We start from the raw sequence: 24,482 nt of genomic DNA on the forward strand, positions 1-24,482 counted from the left end.
ATGCGCATGCATTCCTCTTCACCTTGTACCATATGTTGGGGTTACACTAAAGGTCGTGTTGTGACATTAAATAAATTTGCCATATCTCTTAAAACGACTCGTATAGATGATAAAGGTGCTTCAGCACTGACTTTTTAAGGTCAGTGCTGACGTACTTCCGGTATGACAACGTCCTGCTGATTAATAGTCATCCATCATAGATGGTTGTGGGAAAGACTTCCCATATATTGCTGATGTCACATTACACATTCTGTGTTTCAGAGATGCGAGTGAAGACTCAGCTTCCAGAGACTTCAGTCCCGGGATTCATCCGCGGGCCTCGAGAATGGCGGAGTAAGTCAGTCACTCTTCTACTGTCCTTACATCAATATAATATTCTTAGGGACTGTTTACAGAAGTAAAAACAGAAGCATGAAATCAATGGTCACATATGAACTCACAGAAGGCTTATTTCTCGTATGAGTCCATTTTGGTTTTACTTAAAATTAGTTGTATGTTTATTGACTATTTTTCTATTGGACAAGATTTCATGTTAATCTGATTTGAATGTTTTGTTCATGCAACACAGGATACTATATTGAGGTAAGTAACATTAGATAGAACCACTATGCATGAGTCTGTCGCAGTGCATGTCAGCCCAATTGGTAAACAAACCAACATATATTAAATGATTTGCTTTGCATGCTTGCTTGTATCCTTATCTTCGTTTCAAGTAAACTCTAAGTCCAGTGTGACATGGGTTATTGTGTTTACGTATCCCAACGGCATGGCTCGTTCACGCTGTCAACTACTGGTTTGCTTTGCGGGGCTCGATAATTTACAGACTTCCCAGAATGATTTAACAAGAATATTGCCAACTGCTCTAATGGAAATTATTCACCTCACTCTAATTTCAGTAAGGATGTGACACCAATACAAGTTACAATACATTTTCCCAGTATTAAAGGCGTTTTTTTTAACAATCTAAGACACACTTTTAAACACTTTCAAATTTAGAACCTTCATATGTGTGACTTTTTATGTCAGATCGCTGAAGTCGCTGCAGTCGAGACGGAGGTCGGTGATATCCATGGAGGAGCAGGAGAAGGTGATTACTCTGGGCGAGGAGCCCAAAAGCGACAACATCATTGATCTGCGGAACCAACTTGCTAGTCTGGAACTGGACAAGGTCATCGATATGTTTGACTCTGTAGATTCCTCTACTGACGATATAGGTCCGAAAGACCAATCAGACGACAAAGTAGTATATGACGTCGAAACCGGAAGGAGTTCCGCATTGCTGAACGCGTCACAGATACCATCAACCTCTGGAAACAAGCCGGGTGGTGTTAAAAGAACGACTACATCCGGTGGGATAGCTTCTCAAGAACCGAACACTGAATCTGATATCTATCTTGTGCCCATAATGGATGATTCCCGGGGCAGAAAAGATGATGATATTGTTGGGGCCGACAAAAACAATATCAAGTCCAAAAATGTGAGATTTACGAGCGCAGTCAATATAGATCAACCAGACAGTGGCAATTCTTCCGACAGTGAAAATATGGAGTCATTGAGGAAAGAAGAACATTATAACCCATGGCTGGACACAACGAGAGATACGCACACGGGAGAATTAGTCACTACGCTGTAAAGAGATTGTTGAAAAAAAGGCACATAACTGATGACCGGTTAAGCTCACGTGTGCCTCCAGCAGAATATGATGCACGGTTAATGTTGAAACGATATACTTGTACATCACTGTGATACGTACAATCTTGACTGAAATACTGATCAGATACACAAAATATGACAAACACTTCACTTTTGATATATGATCATCCATATATCACCATCATAAAACCCTGACCTGTAAAATGATAAGAACTATTGTCACATCAATCGAACCAGCTGTGGGAGGCGAGTCAATACTAATCGATAATGTGTGTCTCAGCTGAGCGTCACTGTATGGGAATGTACCACACAACAACATCGCACATTTATGGTGTTGCCAGCTGTTTCAAATGGCGCTTTTACTGGTGAAAGGATTCATGATACTGCTGGTCAGTCATCATGGTATAGTGTCAGTTTCAACAAAATGAGTGCAATAATGTGTATACACAGTGTATAGCGTGAAGAAGTGAGTTTAATTATAATTTAGTTTGTATCAATTTAATATTTCATGTATATATTGAGATATATACAAATTATATATACTCTATTTTTATACATATTGTATGATGCACGTTAATACTCAAATATTGTATATATTGTAACCAAAAAAATTGATATCCCAACCAGTTAATGTGAACGGGTGACCTTGTCGTCTGAGCCGCACAGTTCGCTGTGCCCTTGTGCACGCCAGATACCTACATATAAAATTGCGGGTTCGAATCCCAGTTCGACCCGATTAAGTTTCTAGGTTTGTCTGCACCAGCTCATGGGTTTCACCAAAGTGTTAAACGTCAAAGACCTGCATCACTTCGGGCTTTCCTCCCACGTTAAGCTGACACGCCGTGATATCTTATCACTTATATATATTCTCATTTGACTCTCCATAGCTTGAAAATGTAGTTATATCTACATACAGCTAGTTTTTAGTAAGTATTAGTGAAAAGGGTACGTAACACATACAGTCATACCCGGATGTCACAAAGTCCTTGAGTGATGTTATTTCATGGAAATAGCGAATGTCGGATATATGGAACTGTATGAATAATTGCATCGAGTTGTGTAGCAAACTGTACCCCTACTCGATACATATATACGGTTATACATATGTGGGAGTGTGTGATGGTCCACGAGGCATTGCATAAATTACACGGGAGTTATAACTGGAGCTGCTTTTTGAATGAGTTTTTAATGCATATAAATGGTTTTCAACATTTGTTTTGAAGATGTAAGAAAGATGTGTATGATGGCCAGTGTGATTGAAGGAAGAGTGTGGCCAACTGATGACGTCAACCTTACAAATCTGGATTGCTGTTATAATTTATTTTCATTCATAATAAGTGGTATCATCTCTAAATCATCCACAGTTTTAGAATTTCAATTGACAATTAATAAGATAAATAGACATTAATATTTTGCTTTTTCTTCTGAATGAATGTATTAGTATTTCATTATGAAATAAATACGTTCCTTTTCTTAACTGTTCTCGTATATGTAAGTCTATGTTAAAGTATAAAGTTACCATCGGCTTAGCACTAAAATCTCTTTATGGAACGGGGCCCATTGAAAACTCCCCAAGAGAGAAGACATATACAGCAACTTAATGATTCCAAATACTCCATGTTCCGGACAATTAATTGAATAGAATTCTTCGACTTCTGGAGGACCCTGTTTGTTCTATATGCATACGTCATTTGCTCGAACCACTTCAAGGGTTCCCTACAAAATATATGATGATAAAACACGCCAACTTGAGGAAGTTCTCGAGACAGTTGTAGTGATAGACATCGGTGCTTGGTTGGTTGCGTGCGAGGTTCAAGGTATGGAAAAAGAATATGAATAATAACAAGCACACTTTTAAAAATATTTTATTGAATTCTCATTTACGATGACATATATATATATATATTTCCAAAACCAACTATTGCTATTGCCGGGTGGCGATTCTGCTGTTTAACAACATTTGTTTCAACGTCTTGTTTCTCTTCAAATCAAACACTGTCAGTTTAAACACAGTCGAGTTACGATCTGCACTTTGATGGGGAACGTTGAGAAATATGTAAAGTCGATTTTGAGATTACGTTATGTTTGATTTCAAGCAAACTTTCATCAAGGTAACAACAATAATAATAACTAACAGAACACAAAATATAATTCAAGGGGCGGTTTAGAGGTAAACATTACAGGCTAACCACACGGACGTAATATAACACATTGTCACAATTACTCCACAGGCAGAATTAAGTTACTGAATTACATAGTGATCCTTTTTGGATGAACCCGTTACCCAATAATTGTGACCTACATGAAATAATCACGCTCACTTTTATCACGATTCGAGCATGACCCCTATTAACAGTAATTACGTTTGCATCACTCACAATTATTTCAGGGTGCGACTAGCATGAACACCTAACACAGACCCAGCCACCTCATTAAATAATAGTCACATCAAACTGGTGCATTCGGCTCATCCCAATCCCTTGGGTCCTCGGCCAGCCCTGGGGAGGGGGGAGGGGGTCCATATTACTTTAGAATTAGTTCAATTCATTTGAATGTCACATGACACGCCATTGCTACTCCAAAAAGTGTGTAGATCGCGGGAATAGCCGAATGGACCAGAGTGCAAATCCGTGATGAAGAAGACAGTGGCGTCTAACAATTTACAAAACTTTGATTATAATCAGACACCAATACTCTCGCACAGTTACTTGATCAACAGAGGGGTTTTCTAGAGAGCAGTACAATATACAGTTACGTGTTGTTGTGTACCTTCGTATGGGACAGTTTTCTCTCTTTTTACAGAGCTAAACTAGGGTTTAAAACAGAAATACATTTCGCTACATATCGACACATTAGAAAAGACACTTGTAGGTACCGTAGATTATGATTCCCAGTTGATCTTAAATTGATGGATCAAATGGTCGTACTTTAAGACAGCAATATAACAACATAATATTAATTAAGTAAAGATAAAACACCCTCAGGCCGTGAAAGAAAATGACAATTCCCGCAAAAATTTTTTTTTTTTTCAAGTTGATCGTTGTCACTTTTTTTCTCTCTGCAGAAAGCTCATTTGTTACTATTGTCATGATTTCGGCAATGAAGGATATTAACTATTTCCATAAGTTCTTGAGACCCATATAACTAATAAAACGGGATTTCTTACCGAATAAAACCAAACTTATTCACCTGAGAAGAAGTATTTCACCCGACATGCTTTAAATGACCCAAACGATAATGAGAAAACAGGTTTAAAGTTATCACGGGTTGATGTGACATTTCGAGTGTGTAGTCTTAGTTTACTCCGCCGAAACAGAAGCAGTGCATCAACTCTACAGAGATCACACCGCCGAAACAGAGGGTGTGAATTTGATCATAAAAATAGACGTTGTATCAGGTGTGATTTCACAGAACCGTATGGTGGCGTTGGGTGATCCGTTCATCGATCTGGCTCCAGGGCGGATGTTGGTGTGAGGGTGTGCCACCTCGTTATTGGGGAGCGGGGCTGGGATATCATTTCCTGCCAATGAAGCAGCTCCTGGCCACGGGCGAAGAGGAACGGCCCCACAGTTACACGGCCATACTCCTCATGGTGGCTGGAGCGTGTCCCCATAGGCGACGTCATCAGGGTCATGACGAAGCTGCACGAGTCCAGCTGTCGCCCGGAGATTGAAAACGAGAAGGACTCGTTGATTTCCGCTTCTGATGCTCCCATAAGCAAGACTGTGCGTTTAGTTTTGTGTGTTTTTCGTCCATGACAGTACTGGATGCGTACGTACATACCTGGAGAGGGAAGTTTTATAATCAAGACGTGATAAAAGCAATAAGGGACATCTCATCCGACAAAAACATGATAATGATAGTGATAATTGGGGACACACGAATCTAGATGCAGTAGCTAATTAATACTACACCTGGCGGGCTATTTGGGTCCGCAATATTCATTTAGACCAATAGGGATCATCTTTCACATTTTAAGCACTGATATCCTGTTAGGATACAGCACTATCTGTAAATAACATTCGCCAATGAGGACATATTACCAACAATATGATATCAAATGCAGATTCATTTTCATAAAAACATTTTTAATCGATCTTCATTTGCGAAATTATAAATAGGTAAAATTGAAAATAGATGCTTATTAAAACCTTCAAGATTTTGCTTTTGTTTAAAAAAATAGCTTCATTCAGCATGACAAGAATATGCATTCGGGGGAATGGATTTACGATAACATTTTTTGAAACAAATTAGTAAAAATCTTTTCACATTAAGACCAATGGATCCGGGTTGATAACAGTATGGAAAGTGTTTTTGTTGAGGGTGTGTGATGTACCTGTCTCGCCACCATAGTCCAGATGTCGGAGTTGTCTGACTCGGATGATGACCACCTTTATCCGTTCTGTCTGCGGATGGTAGGTGAGGCTGAAGTACAGCTCCCCCAGACACGACGTTGCCTGTAGACATACAGGACATGGTTAGGACACAAAACAGATGATTTGTTCTTCAGATGTTCTTTTTCTTAATGTGGCGATTCTAACATCGATTGCATTTTCTGAAATGACATTTTATTCTTTTCAAGATATTTCAGCAATACTGTCACTTGGCACCTGTTAATATTTCAAAAACTGAGTGAATACCACACATAATTTTATTACTGATTTCAGATTTCAGCGTTTTTTCTCACATCAGCTTAGCATTATCAATGCGAACCAATGGCACGTTTGCATCTTTAAGATCTGTTTATACATAAAGTTATTTTTCATAGCATATTGGAAGCAAAGGTTAATTCAATATGAACTGGCTTGTTCTGATGATGCCTCATGCTGTTGAGTAATTTACAGGATTTCTACAAAAACATGATTAAACAATCACTGGGAAACAATAACTTACGTGTGCCATAGGCTCCAGATCGCTCCAAAGTGGTTCGCTCTTCGTCAGGTCAATGTCCTTCAGTGGAACCATCACGTGACCGAGTGAGTGACGTACACGTCTTTTGTCTACGTCATACACAGAGAAACGTAATGTCCTTTTGTATACGTCATCAGGGGAGGCCTGAGGGAAAAACATCACATGGTCAAGTGTGTACTCGAAAAATCCCTTTAGTTTATGTTGAGGTAGGGGTTGGGTTGGACGCTTTTTAAGAGATGTTAGTTATGTCACGACGTGTCAGCTTAAAGATCAAGGACACGCCGTGATATAAATGTTAAATGCGGCGTTAAACCAAACTCACTCACTCACAACTCAGCTCAAAGTAACCATACAAGTAACCTTGGACTTGGGCAAACGTACAAGTATGAGTATGTTGCTGCGAAACCAAGAATCCCTATCGGAGCCAATATTGGATTCGACCCCATGACCAACATATCCTTGCTACTAAGGGACACTACTCTGCAAACATTATGGCATCATTGGGTCCCACCCTCCAATGTTCTTGGGTTCTTGGTGTTGGGTGAGCGAGACCAGTTCGTCAAGCTTGTAATGTCTATGGTCAGTTATAGTTTATGGTGTAACTGTCAAATGACAATGCTAGCGCTCTGACAGTGATGACCCACCTGGAACTGGAATGTTTCATTGAAGATAGGAGACAGGGTCTTCTTCCTGACCTTTGACACCTTACATGTCTTCTCGTCTGGTAGCAGGAACACTTTGACGAAGGGGTCACGTGGTGCTTCATGTTTTATTCGACCTGGAAGTACATGATCATCGTATATTAGTCAAACATCCTCAATGGCCTGTCTTTATGACTTGGCTTGGGACACAAGAGATGCACGGGCTGCATTCTTAAGGATCTTGCTTCAAGCCAAGTCGTCTGTTTGTTGCTAACCACCCTCGCTACATGACAGCGGCCTGTCACAAATCGAGTCGAATTAGACAATCCAGTGAATGATATTGTGAAGTACGATCGGGGCATGATAACCCGCACTAAACCAAGTCACCGAGCCTGACCACCCGATCCTCGAAGTCGCCTCGTACGACCAGCATAAAGGTTGCTTGGGACCAGGAACCGGCCATGCTTTCTTTCACTTCTGATAGAACGAACCTTTGAAAAGCGGAATATTCGCTCGACATGACTTCGTTATATCCGGAATTGACTATAGTGAAAATAAAGGTGATTTTATACTGCACTTGTATTTTCTTGTTTCTTTTTTAAGTATTCAAAATAACTGTCTGTCTGTTACCTCGTTGCCAGTACCAGTTTGAATTTTCATTTGGCTTAGGTGTAAATAGTTTACGTGTACCGGCAAGATTTCCGACTTACTTCACGATAATTAATAAATGAATGTCAAATTTACTTCACAATAATTAATAAAAGAATGTCAAATTCAGTTTTCATTCAAGGGTGGTACATTTTCCCGAGGCAAGGGATTTAACTGACTATAAAAGTCCAGTTTCCACTCTTGCCGAACTTGTTTGGATTCATGGAGTTCTAGTTTGGCTGGACAAATGAGTCTATGCATAGTCCAATCAAAATCGCGTAACGAAATCGACATTCGGTTCATAAGTAACATGGCGACAACCGTAAAGATTTCGTTCGATTGGAAGATTTACAAAGCTGTGTACCGTCAACTGGTTTTGACAGATATTTTCCAAATCTGTTCATGTTTTTAGTCAAGGTGCTCGTTATTTATACGTTGTTTGATGTACTTCGCAAGTTATAACCCGTTTTATCACAATATAGATGTTGATTAACGTTTAGATAGTCTTGACTGGGCGCCGCCATTTTGTTTGAAGCAAATGCAAGGGATATGACAGGTGGAATCTGATTGGTCAATAGGCGGGAAATAGAAGGAACATAACTCGTAATAACCACTGGTGGCCCTACGATCGAGCCCATAAATTCCAGCCCATTAGAATCAGTTAATTCCCTTGCCTTTGGAAGATGAGGGTGATAGCCTAGCTAGTTAAATATTTTATACACAACGAAACTCGTTAATCCAGACCCAGCCCGGCAACCCGTCTTCGGGATACGTACTATTGAGATCATCTGGACATTATTACACGCACATTACTGTGTTAATGTGGGCGAATTCTTTGGACACAAAAGCGTCCAGATTAACAAGGTTTCACTGTCATTATGGGTGTCTACATGTCGTCCATACGCATCACATGTGGCCATATTACCCCTGGTATGTGATAAGCCATGTTAACTGAACCAAATGAACTGAAGTCTATGTACACAATGAACCAGGTCGTTAAATGCATTTTACCTGATATTTCTTTCGCAAACCTAAACTTAATTAATTATTGATTTATGGATTACATTAAACACGTGCGTCTCTGCCGAGAAATGAAGCAATAAATATACAAAGTTTGGCATCGTTCCAGAACGCAGTGTTTGTATCTGACACGTGTTCTTTTAGTCACGACTGACCTTTTGAAAAGGGACAATATTTCACAACCATTTCACATTATACCATTCTATCCCAAACCCATTAATCCACACATGTTCAAATTGAATCTTGGGAGTAACGAAGCATTAGTAGAGATTAATGTTTCTTGTGTATATTAACTTAAAGAGTACAACAAGATCGACAAGTTCTCTTGTCCGGGTAAACGAGGTTTCCCCATAATGGTGTGTGTGTGGGGGTGGGTGGGTGGGTGTGGGGGGTGTGGGGTGTGGGGTGTGTGTGTGGGTGGGGGGGGTGGGGGGTGGGTGGGGGTGTTGGTGTGTGCAGATGTACTGCAGACACAAAGAGAGAACTGTGTGCATGCGTCAAAACCTGCTATCACGTGGCTATGTCGACGTGATTGCGCCGTGGCTGGAACATCAACTGTCTGTGAGAATACGTTAAACACCACACAAGCTGTTAGCTCACCTGCATCTATTACTCAGTGAGTGTGGATTTAGATGCTGCTTAGCAATATTCCAGCAATACGACGGCGAGGACACAGCAATGGCTCCAAACACTGGAAACCTGAACCCCTTGTCTACACACCAACCAAGCCTGTCCTAGAAACTTATTGACGCAGCTATATTGTCATAGACCTCTTCTTTTCTATGTAATATTATTTTATCATATCATTTAAACTTGACGCCACTAGCTGTCAGCGTTGTGGAAGGTCTTGAGATTACATGTAGGGCGGCACATTTTACGTAGGATATACATGTAAGCTGGTCTCTTAATATCGAGAGGCGCAAAGAGTGTCGGGAACCAGTTTAAGTTTACCTGGCAAGCCCTTGACCTTGATGAGGGTGACCTGGAGTTGTTCAACAGCGGCGTCATAGATGACAGAGAACCAGAGGCGTCCGTGGGGGGTGGCGGGGAGGTAGGCCTCGTCATCCTCCGAGCCACTTTGAGGTCTGAAAGCCGTCGTATTGAAGAGGGAGTTGCAATAGTTAAGAAACAATCATGGATGCAGTCCTAATAATAACGTACATCAATACGAACCAAGTTTCAAAGTGATCATCTCTTTAAAGAATTGTTGGTAGAATAAATAGTAGTGATGGTAGAGTTTACGGTGTACCAAAGGTCAAAGAGTAGCGTCCCTCCCATGTCAATCTAGTAGGAGTTTTCTCTATTTCTGAACTTTGTCTACAGATTCATCGGGAAGAAAAAACAGACTTATCTGAGCTAATTAATATGTCCGAAATTGTATATGTTATAAGTAGGGAGTATACATGAGCGTAAAGTGGCTTCGTTTGAGACGAAATTGTTATTATATTCATTTATATATATAATTCAAATATTCCTTAGATGGCTCTCAGGGGCGATATATTAGGAAGTGACATTGAACCAAACTCATTCACTTGGTCACGAACACACTCACGAACGAAGAAGCTCTCACCTGTACAGTTCGGGTTGTACTGACCCAAGGATGCTGTGCTGGCGAGGGAGGCTGGCCAGGCTTCCCCCTCTTTCTCGGCGTCCGTTACCCCCGGGCTGAACCCTCTCTGTGGGCAGCTGGAAGGGGATGCCGTCGATCGTGACGGAGCGGATCATGGGGATGACAGGCTTCCCTGATGCCCCCACTTCCGGACATGACAAACGTTTGGAAAAGTTGGGCGATGAGCTCCTGTAGAGGAAATGTACACAGTAAGGGGTACAGTAAGAAAAGATACACAGTGCTGGTTAACCATCAAACATATAAGAAATGGTTAAGCGATGGTGATGTATTTGATGCGGGTGTCATAGTTATGTTTTGGACCTTAAGTTGCAGTATTTCGGCCACTGTTTTCAGACTTGTAACATTTTGGTAACGTTTGTAATTTGTTTTATCAAATCCAATTTCAAGTGTATACTTTCTTTTGCCCGGCAGTTTTCATGTAAGAAATCATTTTGTATATCGTGGAATGATATGTCCTCATCAAACCCTGAATGCTATTAATATGTTCATACCTTGATGTTGGCATAGATCGGGATGAAGAAGGGTCGTCTCCATCATCAAATGAAGATTCGTATAATTTTCTCCTGCGCCTGCGCAAACGGAACAGGATGACGGCAAAGACGATGAGAAGGAAGGCACCCGCGGAACATCCCAAAATGATGGCAAGACTTGTAGCTGGAAGAGAGGACCCTGGATTAGGCAACAGCGAATCTTTCACAAAATACGAGCAACAAGGATGACACCAGGTGTTTGCATCGGATAATAGGAAAGAAAAATACGTGTATTGATTATTCCTAACAAATGTAAATCTAACAGCGGGAAACTAATTTGTTTTTAGATTGAATATTGCCACACCCATCGATAGCAACAGTGATGGAAACATGTTGTCACTTAGTGGCAGAAAATTGAACTAGTTATTGTCCAAGATGTGATATATTTTGACAATATCCTGAAGTTTGATTCCCAAAGTGGATCTAAACCCACCTGACTCAGCCAATCACATGTGTGTACATTTGCAGGCTTAAATTTATGATGGTTCGTGGATGTTTGTAGTATCCTATCAGGTATGATAATTAGTAAAACTGCACGGCTTACACCGACATTGCAAAACCCCAAACTCTGTTACACACATATATTTTTTTATCCGAATAGGAAAACAGGCTTAATAAATACGCTGAACACTATAACTATTCAATAGTGAGTGAGTTGGGTTTAACGTCGCTTTGAACAGAAGTCCAGTTATGTGACGGCGCGCCAGCTTGATGTGGGAGGAAAGCCCCAGGTGATGACCTTTACCGCTTGGTGAAACCCACGAGCACGGGTATGGTGCTGACAATCTTAGAAGCATAATCGGGGGAACCAGGATTCGAACCCACGTTCACAGGTTTCTAGCATGCCCAAGAGTCGCAACCCGAGCTATTTGACGATTTGATAGAAAAAACAACATGTCTGGATGCTTCTGTGATTCCAGACACAAAAACAAGATAACTCTAATTTGTGCTTTGATCACTGTCGATAGAAAATATTTACAAATATTTGAAACAAATTTGAAAAGTTTAACTGAAACAGTTACTGACGAATACAACACAAATAAGTGGAGAAACAAATTGTGCGTTTTTACAGCGTTTTATAACATTCTATTGTTCATATTTAATCATATTCGAGGACTATATTTTACTTTGGCCGACTTCATTATATTATATTATTTATACTGTAAATACTGCATTTCAACAGAAATTTGATATAATTGGTCAGATATGCGAGAGTATGAATGAAGTACAAAAATCATTATTGTCAGAGAAACAACGTATAGAAGCTATTCAATCAGCATGCTAAAATAAGACAAGCAAGAATGCATTTCTATATCTGTGAAATGATATTGACTATCTTGGAACAGCTGTGCCCGAACCGCGTGGGCTGTATCAATATTCATAGCCATGTTCATGTCGATTTCAAGAGGCACATGTACACTAGTGTATATTTACCAGCTGATGACGTACTATACGTACACACATGACTGGTAATATAACATTTGAGACATCATCATCATAATAATAGTAATAATCATCATAATCATAAAGGGATCCAGAAACCATGATTGATTGGTGAAATGGAATCATCCCACAACTTCCGTTTTCATCAATTCCCATGACCTTACTGTATATCGGCCCCATGTCCTACATGCACGACACTATTTACCCACAACTTCCTGAGGCAAGGCAGTTAACGCCCTTGCCTCGGGAAGATGATTTACCCAATACCCGATCAGTGCAGAAAATGTCCCCAATATACAAAATCTGGGTAAAATGGGGATCGAGTGGTCACACTGTACGCCCTTCTTGATTGTGCCATAGTCACCCTTTAGCCTGGATCGTTGCTCCTGCTATCAACCTCTAGTGTGATTGGCCGCAGCAGGAGTGTGTATATCCCGGATATACCAATGTCGTAAAATAACATTCACTTCCGTCACCCGGGATGATAAATATTGATGTCAATAGTTAGAATTTCATCGTTTCGTTGGTCAAGATACTCAAGTGAGGCCTATGTTTAAGCTTGTTTCGAGGTAATTTCATTTTCCAAGGTCAAACCCACAGTGACCATCAGTCACGGCGGGGCTACGATATAACTGGACCTCATCAACCGTTGCAACGTTGTATTTTTTACGATGATTTGTTTATGGAATCGTTTGCAACATGTTGCGTGTGTCTTTGTTTCCATAAGACAAAACACGTGGTTGGCTACCCCTGAATGCATACACAATATTAATTCGTATGACTGTCACGTCACCTGTTCGACTTGCGACGCTTCCATTTAAGCTAGGGCGACAGGTGTGATTGAATTTGATATTTTTATATTATGTGGCGAGATTGTGACAGTAATGTTTTACACCATGCGTGTTTTAATTCGTTACAATTTCCTTAATGTCACACCATGTCACGCTAAGAGGAAAGCAGCTTCTGCCTTCGAGCCATTCAGACATACATGTACTCCACTAATGGAACTGAAAGGTAGTTTGTGATGATGATGATGATTGTTATTATTACTACGATGCTGATGCTGCTGATGATTATGATGATGACGACGAGGAGGAGGGAGAGAAGGAGGGGGATGATGATGATTAGGAGGGGGATGATGATGATGATGAGGAGGAGGAGGAGAAGGAGGAGGAGGAGGAGGGGGAGGATGATGAGGAGGGGTATGGCCATGGATTTCGCAACAACTCATGCAATTATGTCAAAATCTAAACCATGACGGCTTAGCACATGAGCTCATATGTGTAAGTGATTGGGCGACTGTATATGGTGTATTGTGTGACACTAAAAAGGAACACCAAGGTAGCAAATAGGTCCAGGAATATTTCTAATAAAAAAGAATGAAGATATTATATACTGGATAATCGAGGGTGATGTTTTCTCTTTTATTACACGTTGTTCTAGTTATGCTTTGAATATTACTAAATATATACGAGTTACGAAGTTCTGTTTTTAGATTATAAAAAGTAAAAGTTGCCTTTTGTTACTAGCGTGTAATATATTATTACTTGACTGTCTAATAGGTGTTCAAAATTGGTGTTTCCATATTAATTTGTTTGATCATCTCACGGATTTGCTGATTATATGAACTGTTAACCAAATTACTTTATGTGTAAATTTTAAACAAAGACATAGGTATTTATATACAGAAATGGTCTCGTACTTTATCTAAATCCTCAAAACTCTCATCATACAATAACATTAAATCTGTATTTGTCTGTGAAATATCTTTAGATATTTCACCCCGAGATTTAAAAGAAAATATTTTACTATGATCAGAGTATCTGCTCATAAGTTGAAAATTGAAACTGGAAGGTATATAAATATCGATAGAGATCCTAGATATTGTGAACATTGAGGTTATTGAAGATGAATATCAGTTTTTATCAACATGCCCAAAATTTAAGAATTATAAAAACTATATATATATTGCTAAATATTATTGCACCAGTTACGTAGCTGTAACAGTAAAACAGTGATAATGTACATCGCGAAATTTATAAAATCATGTTTATCATAAGAAGTTTTTTTTATTGATCTCTCACCGCCATTCATAAATGTTTGTTTAGTTTGTAAATGTAAGATGAGGGGCTAGTAGCCCAAGTTTTTAATTATAAACTTCTGTTCTGTTCTGTATTATATATGTACAAAAATTAGGGTGTTTTAGCCATGGTGTTATGTCATGTGCATCCAGCCGCAAATAGCACGACCTGATTGTAATATATATATCTTGAGTCATTCTCACCTTGCCTTGTGGTCAGGCATCGTAAAAACGTCTGACGATTGACCGATCTAGATGACATACTCACTTGTAGAATGTGCCCATCTTATTTCATGGTCAACCAACGTTTTCTGTTCAACACCATGCCGGGGTATGGGAATGGTCAGATATTTGTAAAACGGGCCATCTCCATTTTCGTTTATGTTGATTTTATTCTATAACTGCACTCGCTCGCATTTCGTAATTATTTTTAAAACATCTGTCGCCAGCTATAACAGCTCTGTGCTTTAGGTACATTGTTCACTGTAACAAAGGTATCTGGTGGCGATTTTAGAGCAATAATTAAATAAAATACTATCATCTCACCGAAATAATCAAACCTTTATGTCTATGTTTCGTTAGGCCTGGCTGATACGTCATCGTATCCCGACGGCATATCGCTGCTCATACTATCATCCCCTGGTTCGTCTGTATCAGATTCGAATAATTAGATGCCACAGTGATATAACTGTTATGACTCAGATTATTGCTGGTCGTGACCGTCTCCGTGGTCTAGTGGTAGAGCGTCCGTCGAACGTCGAGCGTCCGTCGAACGCGGAAGATTCGGGGTTCGATCACCGGCCCCGTCATACCAAAATACATAAAAAGATGGTACTTGTTGTTACCCTGTCTGGTGCTCGGCATTCACGTACATGCACGTCGCTATATAAGTGCAATAATCTTGGACGCGACGTTAAACCCAATTTCACCTCACCTTACCTATTGCTGGTCGTAAACAGTGTCTAATTTGGATCGGGAAAGTAGGCTCCGTGACTGTTTGACAGTGTATCCCGATGGCGTGGATCGTTGCTCTTCATTTCGGTCACCTGTTTGTGTGGTTCTGACTCGATTATTTACAGACCGCCATGAAATAGGCTGACCACAGTGTCCACTCACCCTTCTATACACGTCCTGTGTGAGTTTCGAAGATATGTTATATTGCAATTCGAATTAAATCTGGCAAGAACAATAACCAGTTATAGTGCGTGTTTTATTCCGCGCATTGCGTATGCATAAAACAAACATCACCATAACCACATTGTATAGGAATACAGTTCAAAAGGAAATGAAACTGTTGGACAGCCACAGGCAAACAGAGCGCCCAGCATGAAACTGGCCCGAGGGTTTTCAGCCTCAGCGAGTGTCACACAAACGTGCATACAGTGACACGCAGTTAACGCTTGCAGCGTTATATAGCCGGGGTTGTGTCAAATAGGGAATGCATTATAATGAAGCGTAGGAGACTTTCCGCACATTTATGGCACAGCTGTTTGTCTGTTTGTGTGATTTTCAGGTAAAATAGTCTGGTGCATGGTTAACAAGAGCAGCAGGACACAGTTGTAAAGAACTACAGTAGAACATGGTTGTAAAGAACTACAATAGAACACGATTGTAACAAACTACGGTAGTACACGGTTAAGACCTATAGTTGAACACGGTTTTTAAGAACTCAAATAGAACACGGTTGCAAAGAACTACAGTAGAACACGGTTGTAAAGCACTAAAGTAGAACATGGTTGTAAAGAACTACAGTAGCACATGGTTGTAAAGAACTACAGTAGAACACGGTTGTAAAGAACTACAGTAGAACATGGTTGTAAAGAACTACAGTAGCACATGGTTGTAAAGAACTACAGTAGAACATGGTTGTAAAGAACTACAGTAGAACACGGTTGTAAAGAACTACAGTAGCACATGGTTGTAAAGAACTACAGTAGAACATGGTTGTAAAGAACTACAGTAGCACATGGTTGTAAAGAACTACAGTAGAACACGGTTGCAAAGAACTACAGTAGAACACTGTTGTAAAGAACTACAGTAGCACATGGTTGTAAAGAACTACAGTAGAACACGGTTGTAAAGAACTACAGTAGAACATGGTTGTAAAGAACTACAGTAGAACATGGTTGTAAAGCACTACAGTAGAACACTGTTGTAAAGAACTACAGTAGAACATGGTTGTAAAGAACTACAGTAGAACATGGTTGTAAAGAACTACAGTAGAACATGGTTGTAAAGAACTACAGTAGAACACTGTTGTAAAGAACTACAGTAGAACATGGTTGTAAAGAACTACAGTAGAACATGGTTGCAAAGAACTACAGTAGAACACGGTTGTAAAGAACTACAGTAGAACATGGTTGTAAAGAACTACAGTAGAACATGGTTGTAAAGAACTACAGTAGAACATGGTTGTAAAGAACTACAGTAGAACACTGTTGTAAAGAACTACAGTAGAACACTGTTGTAAAGAACTACAGTAGAACATGGTTGTAAAGAACTACAGTAGAACATGGTTGTAAAGAACTACAGTAGAACATGGTTGTAAAGAACTACAGTAGAACATGGTTGTAAAGAACTACAGTAGAACACGGTTGTAAAGCACTAAAGTAGAATACTTGTAACGATATATTTCAGTCCCGGATGCTTTACTAATCATTACTTACTAATTCAGTACAACGATAGATACGCACGGAATCTATTTCACATCCCCAATAGACCTACATTAAAATACCGTTAACTCGAACCCCTTTAACTCGATATATCGTTTAAGACTGATACAATATGGGCAGAGCCACCACATGAACTAAGCTCTTATATCACCACTTCTTTGTCTCAAATTTCGGATAACTCGACGTGTTCGCGGAATAGGCTGATCACTTAAATAGTAGGAACATGCAATATATATAACATTATCTAAACGGCATTTACTTCAGCTTACTTAAACTTCTGAATGTAAAGCATGCGGCGTGATTCGAAGTTGACACGTGGCAAGTTGATGAATATAACACATGTCTATTTAACATACAACCAGTCCCCCTACCATACACGTTCAGTGCATGGTCATACCTTCGGCTAGATACAAGTGGTAATGTTTGCCCTCGTATACATTAAAGTAGCCAAACACACATATCTTTTATCACCTGTTTACCGCTAATAAACGTACCCACCCATAGCTAGGCTACAGGCGCCTAATCTTACGTCACGTGACCATTAACTGTCACCGAGAGATACCTAGCCTAGGGTGACGACACATCTACGTTATATGTGTTTTCGGGTCCCTGTTCGTTTCATCGGGACAATGTGAGAAATTTAAAGCCATATTTTCTTAAAATAAACGTGGAGACGTAATGCCTAGGGCTTTAACGTGATGTCATACCGCTATAAATGTGCCGAGGTGTAGGGCACGACGATCCTGAACGTCTATTAGAATTGACAGCATGATTCATTTGCAGTTAGTAACCGCCTGTTTTAGTTAAATCTAGATATGTATGCATTACCGCGACATGTTTGATTAAGGCATAAATCAAAGATAAGAGGTAGACGATTAAATAGACAATTACATATTTAGAATATAAAAATCTAGACTGGAACATCTGGTTTTGTAATGTTTTGAAGTATTTTTATCACAATTTTCATCAAAATATACTTGAAATAATATTAAATTACATATTGCTCTGTTAAACGTGATTTATAATATAGCTGAATAACATTTCAAAAAACGGTTATTGCTTCCATTACGAAAAGGTGAAGATAAACTTTTTAAAAAGTCAAAAGCATTTTCTCAATGTCTAATCTATCTGCCACGCTTCGATTCGATTAAAGTTTTTTCTGTTATACCAAACATTTTTATGAAAATGTAATTGACTATTTTCACAATGTACAGTGTACCTGACTATAATTAAATGAATGCAGTTTGCCATTTACACATTGTCAATTTATACATTAAACGTTAAAATGGTAGTTATGAATATTTATGAATATGATTAATATATACAATATACCTGGTGTACGTAGCGAAAGAGGAAGAAATATTGAGTCTCACGAACTAACAATGTACATGTAGACGTCATTATAGGTGGGTCTACCTGCAGTACAAATATACTCACTGAAAGAAATAAAGGAACATTTGGTAAAGGACCAAATCATTATACTATACAACCAATAGGTTAATACAGTTTGTTTGTTGTTTAACGCCGCACTCAGCATATATTCCAGCTATATGACGGCGCTGTGTAAATAATCGAGTCCAGACCAGAAAATGCAGTGATGACATCATGAGCACCGATCTACGCAAGTTGGATACGATAACATGCATCAACATAGGCAGCGAACCTGAGCACACGATCCCGATAGTCGCCTCTTACGAAGCTTGGATTGCTGAAGACCTATTCTAACGCGGATCTTCACGGGGCGGTTAATACAGTAATTCCAGATGAAATCGTGAATTAAATCATGATAAACGTCAAAGGACACAATAGCTGACCAGTGTGAAAGGAAAAGAGTTTCCGGGCGGTGGATAGTCGAGTGGTTAAAGCGCTCGTTCTTCACGCTGAAGGTCTGAGTTCGATTCCTAACATGGGTAAAATGTGTGAAACCCATTTCTGGTATCACTCGCTTTTGCTTAAAAAATTTGTTAAAAGCTGCGTAAACCGATACTCACTGACTATTGGATTTGCAGAATGAACCATTAATTAAGGATTCGAGGGTCGGCTCTATGGGTCAGACCTCTTAACCAACGGAATTATCGTGTGAGCACGTAGTCATAGCAAGGATGCACCCAGTGTATAGGTTGACATCATGTAATACGTATTTTCAATGATTCATGGCAATGGCTATCATGATATATATCTATGGGTTTACTGGCTTCTTTACAGCGTCAGCTTGTAGCAAGATGTGCTTTTATTATGTATTAAGTGATGAAATACTATATTAATATGACAAATAACATTTCTTGTCACAGACATTGATCGCATCTCGTGACATGAAAAAGTTGATATTTTTTACGAGGGTCTTAGCCACGAGTTAACATGTCAACATCGTGAGTGAGTGAGTGAATCTCGTGAGTATGAATGATTTGAATAATATAAAAAATCCGATAAATGAAAACAAAATAATTTCCAAACATTTAGATAAAAATAATGTAATATGGTTTCAAAACAGCGATTACTAATGCGTTGATGTGTGTAATTGTTTCACACAACTGGTTGCTTTAAATTAGGATGAGGAAACACCCATCATCCTCGGCCTCCCATGTCTCAGGTAAGTGAATACGATGAAGCAGAATGAACCTGACTTGAGTTATTAACCGCTATGTAATGTGTAATCAACTGTTTACTGTTATGTCACTGTAACCTGACCTCTAGATCAGCGCCGCTGGCTGTCCGGAAATTATACTAATCCGCTGGCGGAGTAGATAAATGGGAGACTAGAGTAAGATTATAACTGTAATTTTTTATATCTTCCATCAAACGTTTTGGAACGATATATACAATGGGAACAATCCTACAATCCTATCTATATACAGTAAAGCACCATTGTGTCGAAGTTGAAAGGACCTACGTAAATACTTCGAGTTATCCGAGGTTTGACAGAACCGAAATGATAAATAAATAAGGAACCATGCTTTTACTTCTAGACAACCATAAGTTCGACACATCAAAGTTCGACACAACGGTGTTTGAATGTACAGGAACATGACCGGATCACAACACACGAACATGGAGTCCGCGAATCACAACGTCATGCAATTACAATGAAAATATCCACGATTGCTATCAATTATCAATAATATTGAAACATATTATCACATATTTTTTGTCAACACAGATTGTCAAAAGATTTAGCTTCTTTGATATATATGTAGCTTGTCATGGAAACTGATAAACGACGGCGATGTAAGAGAGAAGCGTAACGTTATCCTAACATAGTCTCCACAACGTTTAACTCTCTTATATTATTAAGTCAAGGCAACTTACATCGTATCTGGTTACTTACATATGGCATGTCTTCTTTGTTAAAACGCATGGTATCTATTGATTTGAATTAAAAGAAATACAGGTATTTGTTTGATATAATTGTACCGAGTCACAGTGTCTACAGCGACTCAGCATGCTCGCGCTGTGGGTGCGACCCGCTGACGAGTAACACAACACAGCGGGAAGCTGGCGATTCATTATCACTGAGTCCTCGAGTAAAAACATTCATTGAATCATAGTACTGGAATCGTGCATACATCACCCAAAACATGTCACAGACATGGCATACTTTCATCACTGTGTCTACCATTGCCGTGAACATGAATAATACGTATATATCACAGGAGATTTTATATAGCGACATGTTTGTCGCTGCAGTATAAATATATCACGCTGTATCCATCATAGAATAATAGCATTTAATGCCCAGGGATTTATCTAGACTTGTTTAGAGGCCGCTAGTCGGCCAAAGTCTGCAGCAAATGTCATAACAAAAATTCCCCTAATTGAGTTAAAGGTTTCAATTTATGTTAATAAAAATGACTACGGCTAATTTTATGGCTTTGTAGAAATAAGCTGTATTTCACTGATAACGGGACGAATAAATAGGATGAGGTTGTAGTGCTGAGATATATATTATTGCATTGAAATAGGCCTAAGTTTGAATTTAAGAAACAATGAACATTAAAAATCCAAACTCTGTTAGATTTTGTTTCCCAACTTCGCCTGCCAAGGGCACTCGGTAGAATCCTGGATAAATCCCTGTCTAACACCTATATCAAATAGCACGTGACTATATCCTGAGATATTCACTACATGCTGTACAAGTATTATATGAACAGATTTTAGATGTAAAATGAATCAGTTTAAATTACTACCATTTACAAACAAGACATGTGTATTCTGCCTCGTGGAGATAATGAAACGTGGTTGATTTGGACGTTATCTATCTATGTGAAATTATTACGGATTAAACAAACAGGTATGGGGCAATGTCAGTTCACTAAACTGCCGGGTTAAGGAAAGTATACATTCATGTTTGATGGCGGGTGAGATCAAACAAACAAGAATTGTTATTCGACGGTGATACGGGTAACATAGTTATGTTTTGGACCTGTGTTTTGCAGTGTTTCAGCCACTGTTCTCAGCCTTGTAACGTTTTCATAGCGTGTGTAATGTTTTTGACTAAATGCAACTTTAACGAATATACTTTCTTTTGCCCGGCTGTTTATGTGCACGTTCTCATTTCAGATTATCCAATTCCAGATTATCCAGGTTCTGTTGATTCCGTAGTATCTACACTGACAAAGTTGCTGATCGCACAACGATGAATGAAAGCAAAAAGACTTACTGTCAATGTCAACGAATATACCCCCATCGTCTACTTTCTGAGGCGAGGATTGGCCACCACCCTCAGGTGGTAGACTGTGACCTGTATTCGCCATCCCGGGGTGCGAGGGTGACCCTACATCGTGGTGTACTCCTACGTCCCGTCACACCTTACCTGGAAATTAATACGCAGGTAAACTCGATAACAAGCACTACACGAACATTGATCGGTTACTTAGAGAAGCATGGAGGTGTTCAACATCTGGGGACGCTGCAACGCCGTACCAGATGTTGTCTAAACCGGTGTGACGCAGGGAGAGGTATTCCACATATAACAGCTCTGCGTTAGAGAAGGGAGTCTCTAATCGATACCATACAAAAGGTGTTTACGTGGCGCGATCAGAGTAAAACAAACTATATGAAATATATCAACACATTAATTTTGATTTTAATATTAAATTGCAAAAGAGAGATAATACATAAATCATTCTGAGTTTGATTAAAACCGCCCTGCTTGTCTTATCAGTTTCTTTGGTATATATACATGTATATGCTCCAACCAGGTCACACCTGGCTCGATAAAGCTGAGCCCAGCATGAGGCTTACTTAAGTAAATTTGTACAATAAATAGATTGTCGATAATTTGAGAACATATTCAGTGACACACCAACAAAACTTCGTGTTGACCTTTGAGAATGTTAATATGACAGCTTTAAACGAGTTGGAAGAAGAACAGATGTCCATATTTACCTGTTGCTCGTCGGGCAGGTAGAGAGAGTGAGAGAGACCGGGCGCCCCCAGCACACCACTTCACTAACAGATTAGTGTTCTGGCTAGTGACGTCACAGACAGCCTCGGGCACCGGTAGGTTCTCGTGACACTATGGTTACTGCCATCAATCTCAACAGTCTAAGATACCGCCAGTGATCGGTATTTGGAAATATGATATTTCTCTATTGATTCAATAATTTATATCAATCCTATGACACGTATATTTGCTAATGTAAACATTGTCCGCTATACCGGGAAGCACTTTCCATCTTATCTTAGTGAGAAGTAGAGTTAACAAAGAACGGATGGATCACTGTTATCAATGCAGAAAAACATGGTGTCAATTAGACTTTAGTAAATAACAGTTTCTTGCGTTTGTTACTGCTAAGATGACATCAGACTGCACTGCTGTTTGTTGCTGTTAGTTGTTTAAAACTGCAGTAAGCAATATTCCTGCAATGGGGTGGCGATCTGTAAATAATCGAATCTGGAACACAATCCAGTGTTATTATGAGCAACGATCAACGCCGTTGACCATCAAAGGTTGCTTGTGGTCTATTGTGACCCGGACTACTCGCGGGGTGTATGTACATTGTGGCTGTCCGTACATGTATGGTGACGTCATTTTGTAACACTGTATGACGTCACATCGTATGTGTGAAGTGTTCATGATATGTGTGTGTAGTGTACCCTATGTGTGTAGTGTACACAGTATGTATGTAGTGTACACTATGTGTGTAGTGTACACAATATGTATTTAGTGTACATAGTATGTTTGTAGTGTAAACTATGTGTGTAGTGTACATAGTATGTGTGTAGTGTACACAGTATGTATGTGGTGTACACTATGTGTGTAGTGTACATTATGTGTGTAGTGTACACTGTGTGTGTGTAGTGTACACTATGTGTGTAGTGTACATTGTATGTGTGTAGTGTACATTATGTGTGTAGTGTACACTGTGTGTGTAGTGTACACTATGTACACTGAGGCGCCGCGATTCGCTGTGCAGAGTTGCGTCCCTTTTGCACGCCAGAAACCTATGATTGTGAGTTCGAATCCCGGTTCGTCCCAATTATGTTTCTACGTTTGTCAGCACCATACCCCTGCTCGTGGGTTTCACCGAAGTTGTAAACATCTGAGACCTGCATCACTTGGGGCTTTCCTCCCACATTAAGCTGACACGCCGTGATATAACTAATATTTTTAAAAGCGGCGTTAAAACACAACTCACTCACTCACTGTATGTGTGTACTGTACATTGTCTGTGTGTACTGTACATTGTGTGTAGTGTTCATTGTATGTGTGTAGTGTACATTGTATATGTGTAGTGTACATTGTCTGTGTGTAATGAACACTGCATGTGTGTAGTGTACATTGTCTGTAGTGTACCCTATGTGTGTATTGTTCATTGTTTGTGTGTAGTGTACGCTGTATGTGTGTAGTGAATGCTTTTTTTGTATAGTGTGTTGTATGTGCGTAGAATATGTATGCAGTGTATGCGTGTAGTATATATCTGCAGTGCATGCGTGTAGTATATATCTGCAGTGCTTGCGTGTAGTATATATCTGCAGTGCATGCGTGTAGTATATATCTGCAATGCATGCAAGTAGTATATATCTGCAATGCATACGTGTAGTATATATCTGCAGTGCATGCGTGTAGTATATACCTACAGTGCATGCGTGTAGTATATATCTGCAGTGCATACGTGTAGTATATATCTGCAGTGCATGCGTGTAGTATATATCTGCAGTGCATGCGTGTAGTATATATCTGCAGTGCATGCGTGTAGTATATATCTGCAGTGCTTGCGTGTAGTATATATCTGCAGTGCATGCGTGTAGTAT

General features: G+C 39.5%; 2 protein-coding genes across 2 annotated transcripts in view; one reads left to right on the forward strand and one right to left on the reverse strand.

The window, feature by feature from the left end:
- The window catches only part of LOC139468103 (protocadherin Fat 4-like), a 60,939-nt gene extending 57,891 nt beyond the window's left edge, over positions 1 to 3,048 (forward strand). Inside the window, exons 63-64 of the mRNA XM_071249837.1 lie at positions 262 to 333; positions 1,027 to 3,048. Coding sequence (XP_071105938.1) covers positions 262 to 333; positions 1,027 to 1,633 — 679 coding nt within the window. The 3' untranslated portion in view covers positions 1,634 to 3,048. The remainder of the gene's footprint in view (positions 1 to 261; positions 334 to 1,026) is intronic.
- A 460-nt stretch (positions 3,049 to 3,508) lies between these two features.
- Positions 3,509 to 22,688, reverse strand: LOC139468104 (synaptotagmin-15-like). Its single transcript, XM_071249838.1, has 9 exons — positions 22,614 to 22,688; positions 21,886 to 22,038; positions 10,995 to 11,157; positions 10,444 to 10,671; positions 9,825 to 9,958; positions 7,209 to 7,342; positions 6,547 to 6,708; positions 5,990 to 6,110; positions 3,509 to 5,436 (listed from the first exon to the last, which is right to left on the reverse strand). Exons 2-9 carry the CDS (start codon positions 21,977 to 21,979, stop codon positions 5,093 to 5,095), a joined length of 1,380 nt encoding a protein of 459 aa, XP_071105939.1. The 5' UTR covers positions 21,980 to 22,038; positions 22,614 to 22,688; the 3' UTR covers positions 3,509 to 5,092.
- Positions 22,689 to 24,482: the final 1,794 nt, after the last annotated feature.

The sequence above is a fragment of the Haliotis cracherodii genome, unplaced genomic scaffold (genome assembly GCF_022045235.1).
Source record: "Haliotis cracherodii isolate W230 unplaced genomic scaffold, xgHalCrac1.p SCAF_2, whole genome shotgun sequence".
Lineage (NCBI taxonomy): Eukaryota > Metazoa > Mollusca > Gastropoda > Lepetellida > Haliotidae > Haliotis > Haliotis cracherodii.